Below are 22741 nucleotides of genomic sequence, written 5' to 3' on the forward strand. Positions count from 1 at the left end.
GTTCCATATGAAAGCTGTTGACAAATTGTTCTCTTCTGATTCCGTCTGTGTTGTCGATAGTGGTATTTGTTAATACTCATGTATACTAGAAAAGATTGGTTTTTAAAAATAGATGAAATCAGAAAGAAGTGTTCTCTGATTTACAACCAGATTGTCAAGAAGGTTAAATGAAGCCAATGATTCTCATCCTTATCAACATATTAGAATTATCTATGAAATGCTTAAAAACTTGCGATACATAAACTTGACTCCAAACTATGGAATCCAGGAATTGGTATGTTTAAAAGCCACCTAGGAAATTCAAATGCACAGTGAAGATTGAGAACCACTGATTTAAAGAACAAATTTGGCCAGATTAGTTATTTCTTGATATATCATTAATCCTTCATAAAGAGAGAGAAAAAAAACCCCCTAAAGTCTAATTCAAGTTAAAAATTGTTTAGAAGTCAAGAGAAAATTTTTCAGCAGCATATTGTAAATTGGAGGGGGGAAATCACTATACGTTCAAATCACAATATGTTTGATTTAATTTTTTGTGTGCGTGGAATAAGATATAGCTTAAGTTTCCCTGGCCTCATATCGGCCTCAAGAGAGATGTAATCCAAGAGGGATGTTATGTGAAATATCTCACTCATCTTGGAAAACTTAGCCTAAATCCACTTCTCTGTAATGTCTCTTGGTTTTCTCGAAGATAGTAATTATCCCTCTATATGAAACTGTAACATCTGTGGTTATGTTATCTATAGATCTGTCCATATAATATCTATAGATATTGTTATCCATGTGCTACTGGATGGGAACTAAGCAAGAAATGACTTGAAGTGAGTAGAAAAATCTTATCTTTAACAAACTGCAGGCTCCTAGCCAGAAATTTCGTATCTCTTCTGTCCTTCACAGCCAACATCACTTTACTCACATTACTCTCAAGTATTTCTAGGAAAAAATTCATTACAGTTTAATTTTTCATGTTGATATCTTTGAACACTGGTCCTCAAAAGTGTGTTTCTTGAAAACATTTAATGGTATGTTAGTGTTACAAAGTCACATATGTTTCCAGAAGATGTTTTTAGATTTAATGTCTAAACCTTAATACTTCTAGAAGATTTCATCCTCTTTTTTTAAAATTTTTTATGTTTTTTATTTATTTTTGAGAGACAGAGAGAGACAGTGTGAGCAGGCGAGGGTCAGAGAGAGAGGGAGACACAGAATCCGAAGCAGGCTCCAGGCTCTGAACTAGCTGTCAGCACAGAGCCCAATGTGGAGCTCAAACCCATGAACCGTGAGATCATGATCTGAGCCGAAGCCGGACACTTAACTGACTGAGCCACCCAGGCACCCCGATTTCATCCTCTTTAAATAAAAGGTTTCCAGTTGTTTAACTGGAAACCAGTATATTGCCCCACTATCATTTGGAGTAATAAATACCACCGGATTCTCTCATCTTTCTTTAACCCCTTTGGTTTCTCCCTCCCTCCAGTAACCTCTGCTGTAGTTATGACTGAATAACAAATAGCTTTATCATGTGTTATACAGTTTTTGAGTAATTTTCTTGGCTTTATAAACCCTTGACAGCTAGTAAAAACTAAATAAAAGAATTCCAAAATAATTAAAATTTTAGTGTATTTATATTGGATTCAGATATTTTATTTGTGATTTCACTGTAGAGAAAACCCATGAAAATACTGCATTTTCTAAGGCTCACATAACCACAGACTAGGTTTCTGTTATAAAACAGAGACATTTAGCAGAAGATAGTATAGACTCCCTGTACCCCTGGTCCCAGGTAAGTGCCTGCCTGATCAATTCATATAGTTGTGTTTTTAGAAAGCAAGTCTTTTCAGAAAAAATCTAGGGCTTGTCTGGTGAGTAAGGGAGAGGAAGTCACAAAGTGAGTATTCAGATAATCCATTTGTAATAGTGGTTAACTGTACTTCTTTGACAACCTTGAGAAAAATTAATATTAGAGATGTTGACTTTTCTGTAGAAATTAACCCACTTACTTTTTGGCATTGGTCAGTAGACTGCCTTGATGTCTTTGAGGTTAAAATTTAGTTTTATGTGCTTTATTTTGTTTCATTTTATTCCTAAACATAGGGAATCATTTATTCCCCAACTGCTGTTAACAACTATGGTCCTTTAGCAGAAGATTTATTTGCAGAGCAGTGTAAGAAAATCCCAGCGAAACGAATTGGAATTCCTGAGGAGGTAATGTATATTTCTAATAACATTGATTCTAATTACATTTTTTAAAGTAACTCTTTACCCAACATGGGGCTTGAACTTACAAGCCTAAGATTAAGAGTCGCATGATCCACTGACTGAGCCAGCCAGGCAACCCCCAGTTTCTTTTATACTTTGGAAATTTGTTAACATTTGGTGTCCTTTTTTACACAGTCTGGTTGGCTGACAGAACTGAGTGTTCCCATTGCTACCAGATCATTTCCCCTGTATTTTTGGGCTCTGTGCTTTGCACGCTCATAGGATCAAGATCCTGATCTTTAGTCAGGATGGAAGGCAGTGTGAATTAAGAACAGCATGGTCTTAATGTTTCATTGCACTTTTCAGCTATATTATTTTATCACATGGCCTTTGTTGGTACCCAGGACCCTAAGCAAAGTCAGATGATTATGGCTATGTGAAGTTCCATACATGTTTTCTATAAGGGCCATATTTAAGGATGTAGAATTCAATAGATTTCTTAAAGACCAGCAATATCAGTCTTAAAATATAATGAAAAAAAAAGGATACCTTTCCTAAAATAATATTAGAAACAGAAATGCCTGGTGTAAACTTACCTCTAGACAAAAAGAAATTTATTACTGAAAAACAGGAAATAATAAACAGAGACCTGTCCTATTCCGCAATGGAGAGAATCAGTTTCATTAAGATCAGATTTCCCTTTGTATGTTGATGGACGGTAGCTATACTTGTGGTGAACATAGCCGAGCATATGGAATTGTCAAATACAAGGTCATATGCCTGAAAGTAATGTAAGTCTTTTTTTTAAATTTATTTGTTTTTAGAGCGAGAGAGCATGCAAGTATGAGTGGAGGAGGGGCAGAGAGAGAGGGAGAGAGAGAATCTCAAGCAGGCTCCGCACTGTCAGGACGGAGCCCCGTGTGAGACTCAAATTTACAAACCACGAACTTACGACCTGAGCCAAAACCAAGAGTAGGTTGCCTAACTGACTGAACCACCTAGGTGCTCCTGTACTTCAATAAAGAAATAAAAGTAAATAAAATCAAGTGTCCCTAAATTAATGTATAAATTTAATATAGTTTTGGAATTCAGTACACTGATTCTAAAGTTTGTCTAGAATGCAAAAACAGCCAAAAATGTCCTGAAAAAAAAAATAATGGAGGGGATTTGACCTTCCCAACACCAAAACATACTATAATCTTATACTGATTTACAATCTCTTGTTGGCATGGGAACAGATTAAGTTAGTGGAACAGAATGGACTCTTCTATCAGTACCATGTATGCATGAGGAGTTTATAGGAGAAAGTAGCATTTTAAATCTGTGAGGAAAGGATTCACCATGTAGCAGAAGTCTTGCAGCAATTAGCTGCTTAATTAGAAATAAATTAGGCTCGGGGCACCTGAGTGGTTCAGTCGGTTGAGCGTCCGACTTCGGCTTAGGTCATGATCTCATGGTTGATGGGTTCGAGCCCTGCGTCAGCCCCACTCAGAGCCTGGAGCCTGCTTCAGATTCTGTGTCTCCTCTTTCTGACTCTCCTCGTTCACTCTATCTCTCAGAAAAGAAATAAATGTAAAAAAAATTAAAAAAAAAAAGAAATTAGGCTGGGGTGCGTGGGTGGCTCTGTCCATTAAGTGTCTGACTCTTGATTTTAGCTCAGGTCATGAACTGATGGTCATGGGCTCAAGCCCCAAAGAGGGCTCTGTGCTGACCGTGCAGCCGGGTTGTGATTCTCTCTCTGTCCCTGCTGCACTTGCACGTGTGCATGCGTGCGTTCTCTCTCTCCCTCTCTCACAATATGCAAACATTAAAAGAAGAAATATAGTAGGCCTCCTATCCAGGATCACATACAAAATAATTTTCGGATATATTTGAATACTAAATATAAAAGTAAAGCCATAAAATTCTTAAAAGAAAATGTTTTCCAATTCCTAAACTAGCTTTTATTGTCATTTTGATGTATATCTTTTCCAGAAATTTACTGTGCATACACAGATGTATTTATTGACTTTTTTACAAACTGGGATTCTACTGTATGTGCTTTTCTGCAGCTTGCTAAGGATATATCATGATATATTTAATTAGGTTTCATTGTCGCACATTTAGATTCCATTTATATTTTTAGGATTGCAGTAATTCTTCAGTGAACATCCTTAAACACAGATATGCACTCTTATGTGAGAAGTAACGCTTCTAGAATTCCTGAAGTAAAATAGTTTTGCATATTAAGTTTTTGGGAGATACTACTAAGTCAGACATTTGATGAGCCATTGTAAGCAAGGTGTTTGGATTTCTATTCTGAAAACTAAGAGGGGTTTAAGGATTTTAATCAAGGGGATGATATGATTAAATTTTTATTTTGGACAGAGCACTCCTTTCATTTATGAATGATATTATCTATATTTACTGTACAGAAGCCAAAACTGAGAACTTTAAGAAATATTGATAAATTCATCTAAAACAATAGTAATAAAGGGATGATCACATGTTAACATGAATAATATTTTTAGTAAAAAGTTGCTGTATTTTAAAAAGCAAAAGAAAAGCATTTTTTTGTACTTGCTTTACACTTTTACAAATCTCCTTAACGTATGGCTTAATGGGATACAACTGGACTCATATCTGCGTGTGCACTCAGTATGTTAGCAATACGTTGTTTTGTTTAAAACATGTGAAGAAAATCCAACTTTGTGTACATGTACAGTTGGAAAAGGGTGGAGCAATTTTATGGACTTTGCAGATAATTGTGGATATTCTTTGCTGTTTGACAGTGGTGGTTTGTTAAAGAGAGGTTGCAATTCATCCCAAGCCATGTGAGTGAATCTTTACACTCTGTTACGTTAAAATCCATTAGTCTTTCTTGCACTTTGACTGGAACTTTCAGCCACACGTGATTTTTGTAACATCAGTTATTCGCTAGAGTTTTAGTAAAATACTGGTTCACCGAGTTACAGAGATCTTCTGGACGTCGACATGCAATCCATTATACAATAGCAGAAGATCACGCTTGTTAATATCACCACCGATCTCCTCAGAAAAATCTTGAAGTGTTAGGAAATTGTCAAGCTCATGGTGACGCATGTGAGTTTTCCAGAATTCTAATTTTCACTCGAAAGCTCAGATCCTCCATCATTGACAACGAACACGAAAAAGTGAAGTTTTTTTCCTTTGATGAGAAATTCTCACTTTGTTCATTTTTGGGGAAAAAAACCCAAAAGTCTGCCAAATACCCCAGCAGGAATAACCATAGTGTGTTAGTCATTCATTCACAGGGAAAAGTATTTCATGAAGAAAGTGACTAGTTCAGATCACAGCTCTTGAACTTCTACTTCTGTGGCTTAATGAGCAGTTCCCACTTTATAACACAGGATATTAAGAAGACAGGTACCCAGTGGTTGAGATTAATATGATGAGTAAATTTTACTGCTTCATCAAGGACATTCTCAAGTGAAACAGGCCTTTCCCCCCACGTGTACTTGCTGGTAAAGAATATAATGACCACTAGCCTAGGCACTGCTGGTTCCATTTCCTGTTCCTGCAGCGATTTGTGCTGAGGCTCTGGGAGTTTTGCCCACCACTGCTTTGGCACCATTAATGCCAATGTCAACACAGTGAAAAAAGTCAAATGAAGAGTTAGTATTATAACCAAAACAGTTTTGTCCTTGCAAATCACCTGAAAAGGTCTTAGGTATGCCCAGGATTTTGCTGACCATACTTTGACTAATGTAGGTGAAACCTTCAAATAGCTTAGCTGTGAGGGCAAGGAGACGGAGTGGAAGCCTCCATGAGATGCAGAATCAGGGGATGGCTCTGCCTGATTGTCCTGGCGTCCGGAGGTCGTGTTTCCAAGATATTCTGATCGCCCCCGCTAATCCTCGCTGCGGCAGAACATTCACACTAGGCCATTGACTGAGCTACTTATCAATGAGTTGCTGTCTTTTAAGTGGCGGTCCCAGGGATAGAGTCAGGAGGGTCAGAACGTAGCTACAGTTTTAAAAGGACTGGCCTAGAGCTCCCAGGGTGTCCCTCAACATTTCTTGGAAAGCAATGCAGCACTTGGCAGAGCCACTCATTTTACAAAATTAAGAAACTAAGAGCCAGTGAGGTGCAGTAATTTGTCTAAGGCCATACATGGTGCATGGTACTGGGATTCAAACTCCAGCTTGCATATTTAAAATCCCTGTGGTCTTTAATATACAGAGCAGAAAGTAAGCAGGTAACTATGCTAAAAGAGGTGTTACCCACATACATAAAGTCGATACAAGCTGCTTGTCTTTAACGTTTGTTTTTGAGAGAGAGAAAGACAGAGCGCGAGCAGGGGAGGGTCAGAGAGAGAGAGACACAGAATCTGAAGACAAGCTCCAGGCTCTGAGCTAGCTGTCAGCACAGAGCCTGGCGTGAGCTCGAACCCACGAACCGTGAGATCATGACCTGAGCCGAAGTCTGACGCCTAACTGACTGAGCCACCCAGGCACTCCTGCTGGAACAGAAAAAGGCAGTTGTCTGTTCTGTCAGATGACAGTACACACAGACTGTAGAGTTCATATTATAGTCATGGGTTTTGAGATGTGTTTCCTTGGGTGGGGAAGCAGCTGCACGTGGGTTGTATCCACTTGTCTATATGTGTGAACTTCTGTTTACAGATTTCCTCGATAGTCTGCTTCCTGCTGTCTCCAGCAGCTTCCTTCATCACCGGACAGTTGGTGAATGTGGATGGAGGCCAGTCTCTATATACGCGAATATATAGCGTACCAGGTGAGTACTCAAGAAATGAGCAGTCGCTGATGTTTATGCCTTTTCATGTTCAAGTTTTCAAAATTTCTTAAGCACTTACAAAAAGGATTAGGGTTTTCTCTTCTGGAACACCCAAAGTGTACATTGATACTCCTGATGTGATCTTTTTTTTTAAATTTTTAAATGTTTTTTATTTATTTTGAGACAGAGAGAGACAGTGTGAGCAGAGGAGGGTCAGAGAGGGAGACACAGAATCTGAAGCAGGCTCCAGGCTCTGAGCTAGCTGTCAGCACAGAGCTCAACGCGGGGCTCGAACCCACGAACCATGAGATCATGACTGGAGCTGAAGCCAGACACTTAACCAACTGAGCCACCCAGGCACCCCTCCTGATGTGATCTTTAAAGGAGATGTTCCCAAAGAAAATATCTAAATATTTTTATTATAGCACACAACTTTATCTATTTAAAAAGTTGCCTGTATGTGCATAGGCTGGTGAAATTTTAACCTTGAAAAATATTCTCTATATGAGTATATATGTATAAGCAGGAGATGGAAAAGAGGCAAGACGTTGCAATATTTTTAAGGCTTAATTTCTCAGTTCCTCTAATAAGTGGCTTATGTATCTGAACAGAAGAATCAGACCTATTAGGCTGGGGGGTTGTGGTGGTGGTACGACACTATTTTACATTCTCTTTGGGATATAGACTGAGCTAAACCATACACATTTGCTGCATCCAACCATTTTTAATATACAAAAGCAGTAGTTTTATAAGGCTCAACCAAATATAGATGTTGCACACAAATGTAAAATTCAAACATATTTGCACTGTTGCTGAAGAGTGTTGAGTGAGTGGCTACCAGCAACATACAATGTGATTGGTGTAGGGGCACCTGAGTGGCTCAGTCAGTTAAGTGTCTAACTTCAGCTCAGGTCATGATCTCATGGTTCATGGGTTCCAGTCCTACATGGGGCTCCACACTGACAGTGTGGAAGCTGCTTAGGATTCTCTCTTTCTCTCCCTCTCTCTCCGCCCCTCCCCCACTGGTTCTCTCTCTCTCTCTCTCTCTCTCTCTCTCTCTCTCAAAATAAATAAATAAACTTAAAAAAATGTGATTGATGTAATGCATATGTATTTCAATTTCTTATCAGGGACCTGGGTTCACCGTACTTTTGTATACTGGCAGTCTAATCAATACTTAAGACCTTCTTTGCATTAATAAATGATTAATATGGGACTTCAATCTTACTTGTATTTTGTCCTCTATTATTTCCTTACTAATAATATCAATGTGGTGATGTGCATAAGATACCATGGTTTTAAAGATGGATCCTGGGTGGAAAGTCAGAAATGCCTACATGTTATGCAGGACTGTTTTCTGAAAGTATTTAAAGTGGCCAGGGTGGAAGGGAAGCTCTCCACTTTTCTCACCAGTGGAGTTGAGGGTACGTGTTGTTTTTCTTTTATAAAGGGAAAGAAATTTTGGGAGAAATCAGCCACATCTATTTTTCAAGAATATACTTGCCCCAAATAATGAGTGGGAATATTGAGCCTTTGTGTCGAGTGTTTTCTTTAAGATTGTCAGCCTTGGGGCATCTGGGTGGCTTACTCAGTTAAGTGTCAGACTCATAGTTTGTGAGTTCAAGCCCCGCATCAGGATCTGTGCTGATAGTGTGGAACCTGCTTTGGATCCTCTGTCTCCCTCTCTCTCTACCCCTCCCCTGCTTGTGCACTTTCTCTCTCTCTCTCTCTCTCTCTCCCTCACTTAAAAATAAATAAACATACAAAAAAAAAAAACTACCAAGAATGCCAGCCCTGGAATGACAAGGCCTGGGATAGAGGCTTGGCTAGATCCTTATTAGCTATGTGACCTTGGGAAAATTAATTTCTGTAGGCCTCCACTTTCTTTCCTGTAAAGTGGAGTCACTTACAGAATGTATTGAGTAAACGGTTGGGAGCATTAAATTAGTGCACAATGAAAGCCCTGGGTCAGATCGGATGCTTTTAGCTGCAGCATAAACTGGCTTACGCAGTAAATAACTACCTGAATAACTGAAAAGCCAGACTTGAATCATATGCTCATAGATCTCATTAAGGACAATACATTATTTCTTTTCCCTCTGTTTTTGCCTGTGTAGTATTGGCTTTATCTTAAGACTGACTCTTCCTGGTTACAGGATGGCTGCATGCCACCCCTATCAGGCCATGATTCTTTGTTCCCAGAGAGAGAGGAATGACTTGGTTATAGCATTTGTAGCAGAATTCTGAGACCCCCTCTGTCTGTTTTGGACCAGCTTATGGGAATGGCTATCCTCAACCGTTAACCACAGCCAGGGGGCAGAGTGCACTGTTGACTTAGCTCAGTTGGTAATCTAAGTGGACCTCAGGGATTCCCAAGTGGAAGTGGAGGTTATTGGAAACAGAGGACGAGGGACTGGATGCTGGAAAGGCAGATATATGTGCCTGGTGCAAAGTAAGGACATGATTTTAACATCATCCTGGTTATTAAGGAAGCAGTATTTTTTGAGTGTCTGCAGTATGCCACGTGCTGTACATAGGCCCTCATGTTTAATTTTCATGACTTTATTTATTTTTAAGTGTATTTATTTATTTTGAGGGGGAAGGAGCAGAGAGAGACAGAGAGAGAGAGAGAGAGAGAGAAAATCCCAAACAAGCTGCACGCTGTCAGTGCAGAGCCCAACGTAGGGCTCTATTCCACGAACTGTGAGATCATGACCTGAGCTGAGATCAAGGGTTGGATGCTCCACCGACTGAGCCACCAAGACACCCCTAACTTTCACGACTTTAAAAGACGGATGTTGTGATCCCCTCTGTAATCAATGAGGAAGCGGGCTCAGGAAGAGTAATTTCTCCAAATTTGGAAGAGCTAGTGCAGGGAAGAGTTGGAATTCCAAAGCAAGATTTTCTCAGGACTTTTGCCATTTGTTCTAATGATTTCTTTTTTCCCACTGAGAAAAGGGGTGAACCAGGGAAAATAAGAGGGTTTGTTGGCAATCAGGAGGACTAATGAGGTTCGTAGATTTGTGCTGGACATGAGGTTTTCCATTTACTTAACAGATCATGACAACTGGCCCGAGGGACCAGGGGACGTTTCTGTTGTCAAAAGGATGAAGGAGACTTTCAAGAATAAATCCAAGCTCTAAGCCAAGGAAACTAGTGGTGTCTTTCATCCCCAAGTGCCTTAACATCTCAAGAATACACTTTGGTACTTTATAGGAGCTAGTAATTTGCATGCCATAATTACTTTCTGCCTTTTTAATGTTACCGATTATGCCAAACAATACAGCTGAGCCTGCGATTAAAGATTTTTTTTTAAGAAATGGACTTAACATACTTTATGATTTACTTTTTTTCTAAGAAAAATATTTGAAAATTTTAATAATTTCAAATTAATAATGGAGATATCATCATCTCCCAAAAGATTTTGCTATTTAGTCAGAAAGGAGGGCAATAAACCTAAATTGTGACATCATTGTAATTCTTAAAACTAGAGATATACAATGACTCATTTCTTATGGGAAATATTTTTGGTCAATAAAGCTTTATGGTAATTATCAGTACGTGACTTGTTTTGTTCATGAAGTCAAAGTTGTATAAACCCTTTTAATTCAAAAGAAAAATAAAATTATGTGTAGTATTTCTTTCTAGTACTTGATTTGTGTCTTGATTTCCAACCCAAAGTATTCCCTTTTCTTCTTGTTTCTCCTTTTGTTCACAACACAAAATTTTTTATTAGATGTTATGTAAATGTATTAGGGTTCAGCATTCTGCCTTCAACTGATTTTTTCTGGCAATGATTCTGATTTCTGAAATGCCACTTATAAATTATGTACATTCATCTTTTGTCTTAATTAAGGCTCTTTCAATTGACTTATTCCCTCTTGAAGTCAAGTAGATATTTCCCTTTATCAGTAATTCTCAGTGCACAGCGTAGATCCTCCTTGACTTACAAAGGGGCTACTTCCTGATAAACTCACTGTTAGTTGACAATATCATGAAGCTGCAAATGCATTTAATACCCCTGGCTTAACTGAACATCATAGCTTAGCCTAATCTCCTTTAGGAAAACCTTTATCTCTCCTATTCTGAATCACAGGCTTGCTGGATAAAGGATTCTTGGCTGCATATTTTTCTTGTTCATGACATTGAAGATTTCCTGTCATTCCTCTCTGGCCTGCCAAATTTCTGCAGATAGGTGTGTTACTACCCTTATGTGTCTACCTTTGTATGTTAAGGCCTATTTGTCTCTAGCTGCTTTCAGAATTCTCTCTTTATCCTTGTATTTTACCAGTTTCACTATGATGTGTCTTGCAGAAGATCAATTCAAGTTATGTCTGAAGGAAGTTCTCTGTGCCTCTTGGATTTCAGTGTCTGTTTCCTTCTGCAGATTGGGGAAGTTCTCAGCTATGATTTGTTCGAGTACACCTTCAGTCCCTTTCTCTCTTCTTCTTCTGGAATTCCTATGATATGGATATTGTTCCATTTGATTGCATCACTTAGTTCTTTAATTCTCCTCCTCATAATCCTGGATCAATTTATCTCTCTTTTTCTCGGCTTCCTCTTTTTCCACAACTTTATCTTCTACTTCACCTGTTCTCCACTCTGCCTCTTCAATCCGCACTGTGGCCACTTCCATTTTATTTTGCACCTCATTTATAGCATTTTTTAATTCATCCTGACTATTTTTAAGATCTCTGCAGCAATAGAGTCTCTGCTGTCTTCTATGCTTTTTTTCAAGCCCAGTGATTAATTTTATGACTATTATTCTAAATTCTTGTTCAGTTATGTTGCTTGTGTCTGTTTTGATCAATTCTTTAGCTGTCACTTCTTCCTGGAATTTCTTTTGAGGAGAATTCTTTCATTTCATCATTTTTGCTAGTTTTCTGTCCCTTATGGGTTTTAAAAGCTTGTTATGTGCTCTGTACCTGAGAGCACTGCTATATTAAAGAGGAGTCATACACTTGTCCAGGGCCTGGCCATTCAGGAAGTGTTTTTTGGCAAGTGTTACTTGCTCTCTGTTCTTGTGACTTTGGTTATTTTATTTCCCTACTTACTTGTAGTGATATTTTGGGCCCTCCATGAGGTATGCTTTGATTTGTTCCTTGAAGTAGCCCTGGAAAGGAAAACAAACAAATAGGAAACAAAAACATGCAAACCCACAAATAAAATGAACTAAAACAAAAAGACAATCCAAAAGCAAAAAGCCAGAAACACCAGCTACAAGTAAACAACAGGGTGGAGGCAGTGCTGATGCTTATACAAAGAGAGAAATGACAGGGGCGGGGGAATAACAAACAAACACTGACCAGACAGAGAGGCTAAAAGATGTAATCCAGAGAGAGAGAAAGGAAAATAAGGAAGGAGGTATGGAAAAAGAAACAAAGATAAAGTTACCCAGACAGAGAAACTATGGCTTGATTATTCCAGAGAGAGAAAAGAAAGTGAAGAAGGAGGTATAGAACATGTCTCAAGAGAATAGATTAAATATGTCTGTTTAAAGAAACCAATAACCAGAGTAACCTAGAAGTTACTAGAGGAGGGAAGAGATAAGAAGGAGAAAAGGGAGAATATATCTAAATAACAGGAACTGTCCTAGAAGTCACCCAGACAATGCCGCGGTGCTGGTCTGGAGGAGGGGACCCTCTGGTTCCTCTGTCTATCCCACTCTAGTAGAGATGCAATTCCCTAGCGTGGAGGCGCATGGTTTGGTGTAGGCGGGTCCCACCTCCACTGTGGGCCCCACAGATTGATCCCTGAGGCCCCGCCTTGGCGGTGGTGGGGAGAAAAATGGTGACCCACCCCCAGTCTCTTCTCCACCAACAGGTGGACCTTGTCGGAGCTGCCTTCACTGCCGAAGGTGCGGATGGGGCACTTCACTGGGATTTAAACTCCCACTTCCGCGACCCTGCACTGGGGAAGTGCCTCTTTATGCTGCCCGATATGTGGTCCCAGCTGGTTTTGTCCGGTGCCATAGCACTTCAGGGGAGGGGACCGGTTTCCCCTGCTGTGACTGTGCCCTTGACCTACCACAGGACCCGGAAGGGGCTCCCCTCCTCCCCAAGTGTGCCAACAGGGTAGCCAGCCCCAGTCTGAAGAAAGCCCTGCAATTAGAGATGGGATCCCTTTCCATCCCAGTCTGAGGTTGCTTTTCTTGTCTAGATATAGTCCAACACTTCCCCAGCTGCTCTTTCTCTTCCCTTTGTGTCTCTGCAAAAGGGGACCCCTCCCCTCCTTGCCTGCGTGCCCATTTTATCTCCTCCAGTACACAAGCACCCATCTATGGACTGTTAGGTTTTCCTGGTTTCTCTCTGGTAGACTCAGTCTCTTTTCCCCCAGACTCTTGGAGTTAAAAGTTCTTTGGCTTTAGCCCTTCTTTGTTAGAGATCCGGGACGTACAGATCCTTCTACTTCTCTCCCAAGTTGGTGGCCCAACGGCTAACCTACTCTCCTTCAAACATGCCAAGAGCACTTACATTACCCAACAGTTGGCAAAATCAACTAATACAAAGCCTATGTTATCATAAAATATTGCCTATATTGTGCAATTTAATGAGTACTGTGCTGAAAGTGAAAACCAGTAAGGGCATGGGGGTAACAGAATGGGTGTATCAGTTGATTTCCCTCTTGACTGGCTGACTGGGAGCTATGGCTGTCTGTCACTGCCTAGCATCAGGAGAGAATATGTACTACATATCACCAGCCTGGGGTTAATTCAAAGTTTGAAGTGCAGATTCTACAGAAAGCATATCACTTTCACACTGTCATAAAGTTGAAAAGTCGTAAGTCAAACCATCATTAAGTTAGCAACCGTTGTATGTAATATACCAAGATCTGGACAGGGGACCCTGAATCTGCCATTTTCTCGGGCTCCCATGCAAGGCCAGGACTAGGGGGAGGCTAATGAGATGCTGAGGGTGCAGCATTTAAGGAGGTGCTCACTCTTGGATTTGCTCACGTGCAGAGTTGCCCCTGAGAGTAAGCACAGCCATACATTCGTGTCCATGTATTTAATGTGGAAAGATCAGAAATCTTTTTCTGCTAGACAATACTTTAAAATGACCCTCTGGACATGACAATGTCATAGTTGCTAAGAATTACAAGCCAGCCTAGAGGGCAGGCTAGCCCTAACACAGGTTGGGGGCAGAAGATGGAAGAGGCAAGGCTTGCTTTTCAGATTGCCTCATGCTGATGACTGCAGACAATCCCACAAACCTCCATAGGGTTGACCCTTGGGTTTTTTTTTTTTTTGCTTAAATCATGGAGCTCACCCCATGTAGCATGAGACTTAGCTACAACTCCTTATTAGGTCTTCTTGTTAGACCAGTTAGTGGACAACTGACCATTATCAGTATTCTAGAATCATAAGTCTATGCCCCAGGACTTCTGTATCCTTCATGATAGTGTGCTGTTAATAAAGTTCTTTTGCTAGTACACTTAGTGAATTTTTTTAATAGTTTATTTTCAAATTGGTTTCCATAATACACCCAGTGCTTCTCCCCACAAGTGCCCCCCACCATGACCATCACTTAGTAAATTTTGATCTGGACTAAATATTCCTGAATAAGTTTCATCACTCAGTAATAATTCACTTAATAATTTTGAGCCCCTATTCTGTGCTCACCATTAGAATAGGAATTGGGTATGCAGCACTGGGAAAAAAACACATGGACTTTGTCTCGAGACAAGGGCAAGAGAGAGAAAGAGAGAAACGTCAGTTAACTCACATACAAATTTACTCTCCCCCACCGAGTGTTCTAAGGTAAGATCATGGTGCTTAAGTCATGTCACAGGAAGAAAAAGTGGGAAAAAAAAACAACTCAAATTATTAACCATGTTGAAAGACTTTGTTGATAAAGATGACCCTTGTCCATGTTGTCTCCTCCCCTCCTCCTTCTCACTTCTCTTTTGTTTCATGGCTTATGTTAGTTCAGGTCTTCTGGGAAGCAGGAGGCCAAGACAGAATGAGACATGCATGAGGCTTAGGAACTATGCCCGTGGAGGATAAAGAGCAAGAAGACAGCAACAGCTTTCAGGCTATAGAGCTAATGTGACACCTCTAAAGGAAGGACAAAGTTAGAGTGGGCAGGAAGCATCTTGCCTTGCAGCAAAGAGGTAACCTATTTAGGCTAGGTTTGCTGCATGTGAGCGAGTGGGTTCCAGGAGAATTTGTTGGGTTCCACATGTACACTCCCTCGCCTCACTGTATAAGAGTAGTTCTGCTCCTCCTGCTGGTGAGGGTGGTTCCTTTTCCACCAGCTAGTGCTTGAGCACAGGCAGGCCAATGGGCCCTGGAATGGGCCTGAGTTTGTAGTTTAGAGGGACCTTACTGTATCCCCTGGTAAGAGTCACCTTTGGGACCATGACTTCCAATGCTTCAGAGCCTAGAAATGGATGGGAAGCATGAAGTCCCACAGTGGATGTTTGGAAGTGATAGTAGAAACACTCTGTCTTCTACTTATTGGTTCCCAGAAACATTCCCAAAGCCTTTGGGCACATGTGTCCTGAAAGATGGTTCTCCCTCCTTTCAAAAGGTTGCTGGCACTTCAGCTCTGCATTGGTTGTTCTAGTCTTCTGCGAGGCTGGTTGCTTCTGGAAGCGTGGTGTGTGATGCCATCAATGGCTCCATGATCAGGGACCCACTCTTGTACATTTTACAGCCACCTGGTTGGAGGCTGTTGTGTGGGATTTCGTGCTATGGGTCAGGCTTTCTATAAGCTCCCAGATTCGTGGAATTCGAGTCCCAGTTCACTCACAGGAAAGGCAAACTCTTAACTTAGAGTAGGTGTTTGTCACTATCAGGACCATACGGTCACTTGAACAGGGAAAGTTTAATATAAAACATTATTAGCTATCATAGGGAGTGGGAGTAATGAGAGATTGGCTGGTAGGAAGTAAGGAGAACTGTAAAGAATATGGGAATAGGGGCGCCTGACTGGCTCAGTTGGTAGAGTGTGCAAGTCTTGATCTCAAGGTTGTGAGTTGGTGCCCTACATTGGGAGTAGAGATTACTTTATTTAAAAAAAAGAAGAATATGGCAATAGCAGATACAATGAGTAGATAACAAAATCTCCCAGTAGGGCTGAGATGGCAGTTAACTATGCTTGCCAAGGCCTAAGTGGTGTATTTCATAACTGCCACATGCCTATATCCTGTGGCTATGAAACAGTTACCATTTACCTCTTTCATTTTCAACATGACTCCAGGGCTTGGCTCAAAATAGTGTGCACATTCACCCAGCCATGTTACCCGTGTCCTTTTCTCCGCTCTCCTGTGGAGCTAGTGGCAAGCCTGGACTAGGTCCCAGTGGGAGTCAGATCTTGGGGACATGCACATCCTAATGCTGTCAGTGTCAGTGCTGCGTTCCTGGAGTCTCCTTACTCTTCCTATCTAGCGAGCCTCTCTCACCTGTTCAGATCTGTAGCCTCCAAATTTGCTGTCCTAGAGCTTGTCAGTTCCCTGAAAGGAAACCTTGAAAGCCCTTCTGACTGAGACCACTTCACTGAGGTTACTGACAACATTTCTGCTCACTACACTCTTGCATTGGTTGCATCCCATCCCCCTGCTTATCTTGCCCTTTTCTGTCTGCTCCTGCAGAGCCCTTGGTGGACTCTTGCCTTCCATGAGTTATGGCTTTTAGAGTCTACTGGAGTCCAACTGCCTGGGTTCGAATCCCAGCTTCTACCACTTACTCATTCTTGTCACAGTTCTGAGACACTGGAGAGATTTGAATATGGATTAGGTATGAGTAGATAGTGCTAAAGAATTACTGGTCATTCGATGTGATAATAGTAGGGCAGTTACTTTTTTAAAAAAACATCCTTATCTATTAGGGAAGAAATGATATTTGGGATTTGCTTTTAAATACTCCAGTTTAAAGAAAAGGGGGAAGGGAGGGAAACATGTGAAACGAGATTGGAAGCATGGTAATCATTATTTAGGCCAGTGACAGATACATTATACATTAGATGGCTAATTCTACTCTTCTGTCTACCTTTGGGTAAGTTTGGAACTTCCTAAAAAAAATTGCAAAATGAAAATGGTCTCATTCATAACTTGGATACAGGGTAACATGGGGAAGAATTAGTTGATTCTAAATAAAGGTTATTTTGGAGAAATAGGAGACAGTTTACACTTGACATTCAGTGGTTCATGGGGGTACATGGGTGTGGCAAAGGGAGTAAAAGACCAGGTTCCAAATGAAATGTGTTTTGGTAGTTCAAAGCTATTGCTTCTTAACTTGAATTCTGCCTTGTGGGCAGTGGGCATAATCTATGTGTTCCTGGCCAGCCTCCCACACTGGTTAGTTAACATTTCCAGTTATTTAGCTCCAGCACAAGCAGGTTGAGTAAACATATAGGGTTGAAAGAAATGGACAATAGTCTGATTATTTCAGTAACATTGATATTCCTGTGTTCATATGCTGAATGGGGAAATGATATCCAATTGGCAAATATGGAAAAACTCAAACAAATAAGCAAAGTAAAAACTATTCCTTGATTCTCTTGACTATTTGGACCATTGAGCTTCTGTTTTCATCTGTATAGACTGAGTCACAAATTCAGTTAGAGTTTGTAGTTTTAAGTATAACTCAACAATAAAAAGTATACCTTTTATTTCAAATGCAATACTTACCATAAATTTAAATACTAAAGATTTTTTAAAAAGGAGAGTTCAGAGTAATTGTCAATCAGAATTTCTTACCTTCTAATTTTAACCATCTGAAGTCAAGGCTGTGGGTACCAAGCTTATTTTGTTAGATTTCTTTGTCTTCTTGTTTTCAGATGAACCAAAAAGAGAGGACAAGTCTATTTCTTCCTGGAGAAAGAGTCACATGTGAGGCATTGAGTCGGGATCTGGGGCTCGTGGGATTGACTGTGGCAGGGAGGGAGAAGGGACTTCTATATTCATGGGGTAGAGATTAGTGGGTTTGGAGAGGATGAATATCTTTACTGGATTTAATTTGTTCTCACATTTTACCTAGAAGAATGAAACTGAAGAGCTTTCAGTGAGATACAGAAGAGAACATTGGATGAGCAAGTGAAGTGTGTGTGTGTGTGTGTGTGTGTGTGTGTTTGTAGAAATGGTCCTTGTGGTGGTCTTTTGAGTTCAAACTGGGGAATAGAAATATATTGCCCACAGGGCTATTCAATCACTATATAGTAGAGAACAATGGTTATCGTTTATTGAGTGACTACAATATGCCTGATACTGCCAAGCACTTTCCATGCATATGACATCCTAACATTACGAAAACCATGTGGGGTAAGTTTCACCACTACCAGTAGTTTTACATTTGGGGAAATTGGCACAAGCAAGCCTAGTAACTTGTTCAAGATCTCACTTAGCAAACGGCAGAAGTGCGATTTGAAGCAAAGGCGTCTGCTTGTAGGATGGTGATCAATATGACCTACTGAAAGAGACAGACTAGCACCACGACATCAAGAGATAAGGAAAAATTGTTCTTAATAGAAGTATTTAAACACAGGCTAAAGAGAATACTATAATAAAATCTAATACCCAGCTTTAATAATGATCTAAATTTTTTTCAAATTTGTTTGTCTCTCCTACTTGATTTTTAAGTATCTTAGAGTAAATTCCAAATTTCCTGTCGTTTCACATCAAGAATTCATTTTTATTTGATTTAAAATATTAACGTAAACAGGAAAACATGCAGCTCTCACAAGTGGGAGAGTGATCACCATGGCAGTGTAAGAAAAGCCCACGTGGCCACCACTATCAGTGCCCGCCTGTCACTGGTCATAAGACACGTGCCCTGTCCACGGGCTACAAACGTGTGCTTTGCTTGGCATGTAGGTACCTGTTTCAGGGAAGGATGCACCATGCTCTCAGAACTGAATTCATCAAACCGACTCCTTCCCCTCTGAATCCATGTCCAAAAAGAAGTCTAAAAATTGGATTTTTCTGTGCAGCTTTGCCTGAGGGGAATTAATGGGCTGCTCTGTTCCATTGGAATGCTTACCCACTGCGGGAGTTTTGTGTAAGTCTAGACCATGTACTTCAATTCCTGGTGAATTTATGAGCATGACGCAGCATTCCTGAATTTTGAGGATTTCCGAGAGAGGAATAGAACTTTGAGTTTTTAGACATGCAAGCCGAATGCCAGCCTCCAGACTGTGGGAAGTGCTGATTCTACTTTCCCCTTGGTGCCCAACTCAGCAGCTCAGTCCTTAAATCCCCATGAAGCTACCTTCATTTTTTTATTTTAAAGGTAAATTGTTTATAAGAATATAACATATCCTTTTGATTGTACTAGTATTTTTAAAAAATGTTTATTTATTTTTGAGAGACAGAGCATGAGTCGTGGGGTATGGGAGGCTGGGCAGAGAGAGAGAGAGGGAGAGAGAGAGACACACACACACACACACACACACACATACACACACACACACAGAATTCAAAGCAGGCTCTAGGCTTTGAGCTATCAGCATGCAGGGCTCGAACCCACAAACTGAGAGATCATGACCTGAGCCAAAGTCGGATGCTCAACCAACTGCACTACCCAGGCGTCCCTGTACTAGTATTTTTATTGGAATTGCTATTTGTAAATGTTCTGTTCACAGCATTGCGTATTTTGAGTGGTTCTCTGTTTCTACGGGGAAAAAAATCAGAAACACCGGTCTCTCTCTTTCTCTCAGATGGATTCTTACTTTTTTGCTTCTTTATGTTGAAAAATAAATATAATATAAAATTTGCCATAGTAACTATTTTGGGGTGTATGGTCCTTATTTATTTATGACCCTTCCTTCATTCCTTAAGTCTACTTCCAAGGCAGAATACCACTTGCAAAAACTGAGGATAAGTTCAAATATGGATTATTTTCATACTATCCAAATTCAAATTTCCAAAATCCAAGTATGCTTGAGAAAATATCCAGAGTATATCTCAAGATACAATAAAATTAAATTAATATACAATGAATGCCAGATATCACACATTAGACGCTGTCTAGAAAGATCAAGTGGAAACTCCTCTGTTAATTTGTATATGTTTTTGGATGACCTAGGGTGTTTTTTTGGAGCCAGTTTGTAAAACAAAGCACAATACACTTCAAATGTGGTTTATTTCCCCTTAAAACACTGTTTTAATCACATTTACATGAAGCCTCAGGTATTTCTTTTTGACTCAGAAATCCAAATTTAGAAATACCTGAAGCTTCATGTAAATGTGATTAAAACAGTGCTTTAAGGGGAAATAAACCACATTTGAAGTGTGTTGTGCTTACCTGGCAGGGGACCATGGGGAGAGGAAGGGGGAAAGAGAGAGGGGTTGGGGGGGGAGAGTGAGGGGCATGGATCAAGGGAGACTACTGAATACTAAAAATGAACCATGGACTGAAGGGGGAGGGGGAGGGATGGAGGGGGTGATGGTCATGGAGGGGGGCACTTGTGGGGAGAAGCACTGGGTGTCATATGGAAACCAATTTGACAATAAACTATTAAAAAAAAGAAATCCAAATTCTTGTATGAAATTCAAAATGTCATGCCTCAAATTTAAAAGTTTTCAGTCTGAAGTAACTACTGAAGAGGGAAAAGAAGAAAATTGCATTCTTTCTTTTAATAAAGAGATTAACATTTTTAAAGTTTATTTCTTTTTAAAAATATTTTTAATGTTTTATTTATTTTTGAGAGAGAGAGAGAGAGTGGGAGAGAGAAAGAGAGAGACAGCTTGAGCAGGGGAGGGCCAGAGAGAGGGGGAGACACAGAATCTGAAGACAGGCTCCAGGCTCTGAACTATCTGTCAGCACAGAGCCCCAAGCAGGGCTTGAACCCATGGACCACAAGATCATGACCTGAGCCAAAGCCGACCGCTCAACCGACTGAGCCACCCAGGCGCCCCAAGTTCATTTATTTTTGAGTGAAGGACAGAGAGAGAATCCCAAGCAGGCTCTGCACTGTCAGAAAGGAGCCTGATGTGGGACTTGAACTCCCAAACTGTGAGGTCATGATCTGAGCCGAAACCTAGAATCGGACACTTAACCGACTGAGACACCCAGGCACCCCAAGAAAATTGCATTCTTGAAGAGAAAGGCAAACATTAAAAATTTAAATTTCAGGGGCACCTGGGTGGCTCAGTCAGTTAAGCATCCAACTTCAGCTCAGGTCATGATCTCACGATTCATGGGTTTGAGCCCTGCGTCGGGCACACGGAGCCTGGAGCCTGCTTCAGATTCTGTGTCTCCCTCTCTCTCTGCCCCTCCCCTGCTAGCATTCTGTCTCTCTTTGTTTTAAAAATAAATAAACATTAAAAAAATTTTTTTTAAATTAAATTTCATTATATAATACGTTTTAAATGTGTTTTAAAATTTAGAATGCATTTAATAGCTCATTCTCAAATTTGGAATGCTTTAGAAAAATGATGACATTTATAAATGGTTCTTTTATTGGGGGTGGGGGTGGGGGAAAGGGATAGCGCTTTAACTCCCAGTTGTGTAGAACAGGGGCTTTTACTCTTAGGCTTATTTTCATTTCACTTCATTTATTATTTTTTTTAGTAGGCCTCATGCCCAGTGCAGAGCCCAGGGCACATGCTGAGTTCAGGACCCTGAGATCAAGACTACTGCTTAATGCCCTGAGCCACCTAGCCGCCTTGCTATTAGCATATTTAATTTAATTTATTATTATTTTTTAAATCAAAACTGGAATTTATTTTTTCAAATTTATTTATTAAAATTTTTTTAATGTTTTTTATTTATTTTTGAGAGACAAAGAGAGACAGCATGAGCAGGGGAGGGTCAGAGAGAGAGGGAGACGCAGAATCTGAAGCAGGCTCCAGGCTGTGAGCTAGCTGTCAGCACAGAGCCTGATGCAGGGCTTGAACCCACAAACTGTGAGATCATGACCTGAGCCGAAGCCGGACGCTCAACCAACTGAGCCACCCAGGAGCCCCTATTTTTTCAAATTTAAATGGAACTTGATTTAAACCTAAGGACAGAACATCAAAAAGGAAGAGTTTTTATATTTTATCTTTAAAAAGAAGAATATAAAAGGTTGGTACACTTGAGAATTTTGGTATGACATGGGAGTCTTTTGGGACATACAGAAAACAAATGCATATTTTAAACTGACTATTTTTCTTTCCTTCTTTAAAGGTTCTGGTATCTTAACTATTGCCTGGCTTTTGGACTGTTTTCTTTTCTTCAAAGTTCTATTTCTTTCTGGGAATTGGGGAATTGTGGTGGAGAGGCGGTGGGGCTGAAGGGATACTATTTGTTTAAATATCCTTTAATTCACAGAAATTTTAGATTCAAACAAATATATTCACACTATTACTCCTTCTCTCACCAAATACCAAACATATTAGAGCAAAATACTCAGATGCAATTCTTCACATTTTACCAATAAAAGAGGAGTGGTTTTTATCAGGTGTTTTTAAATTTTTTTAAATGTTTTTTATTTATTTTTGAGAGACAGAGAGAGACAGAGCACGAGCAGGGGAGGGTCAGAGAAAGAGGGAGACACAGAATCTGAAGCAGGCTCCAGGCTCTGAGCTGTCAGCACAAAGCCCGATGTGGGGCTCGAACCCACGAACTGAGAGATCATGACCTGAGCTGAAGCCGGATGCTCAACTGACTGAGCCACCCAGGTGCCCCTGTCAGGTGTTTTTAAATAAAAGTTTGTTTGGAGTGTCCCTTTCCAAATAGTTGATCGTTCTGGAGATCCTGAAATCTCTGAACATTATTTTTATTTCAACAAACTTTTAATGGTATGTGAATCACACGACTCCAAACTCCTTTTGAAGAAAAATATTCTCACAAACAGAAATTATC

The 22741-nt window shown here is 40.2% G+C and overlaps 1 protein-coding gene across 3 annotated transcripts in view; it reads left to right on the plus strand.

Moving 5' to 3' along the window:
- PECR (peroxisomal trans-2-enoyl-CoA reductase) overlaps window positions 1-18427 on the plus strand; it is a 36349-nt gene extending 17922 nt beyond the window's left edge. For 2 of the 3 annotated variants that reach the window (XM_029932921.1, XM_029932923.1), the window contains 3 exons: window positions 2095-2205; window positions 6843-6954; window positions 10012-10604. In XM_029932921.1, coding sequence (XP_029788781.1) covers window positions 2095-2205; window positions 6843-6954; window positions 10012-10097 — 309 coding nt within the window. In that variant the 3' untranslated portion in view covers window positions 10098-10604. Of the gene's footprint in view, window positions 1-2094; window positions 2206-6842; window positions 6955-10011; window positions 10605-17735; window positions 17788-17935 lie in introns of those variants that run through there. The other variant, XM_029932922.1, reaches the window with a different exon arrangement.
- The last annotated feature ends 4314 nt before the right edge of the window (window positions 18428-22741 follow it).

Source organism: Suricata suricatta, chromosome 3 (assembly GCF_006229205.1).
Source record: "Suricata suricatta isolate VVHF042 chromosome 3, meerkat_22Aug2017_6uvM2_HiC, whole genome shotgun sequence".
Lineage (NCBI taxonomy): Eukaryota > Metazoa > Chordata > Mammalia > Carnivora > Herpestidae > Suricata > Suricata suricatta.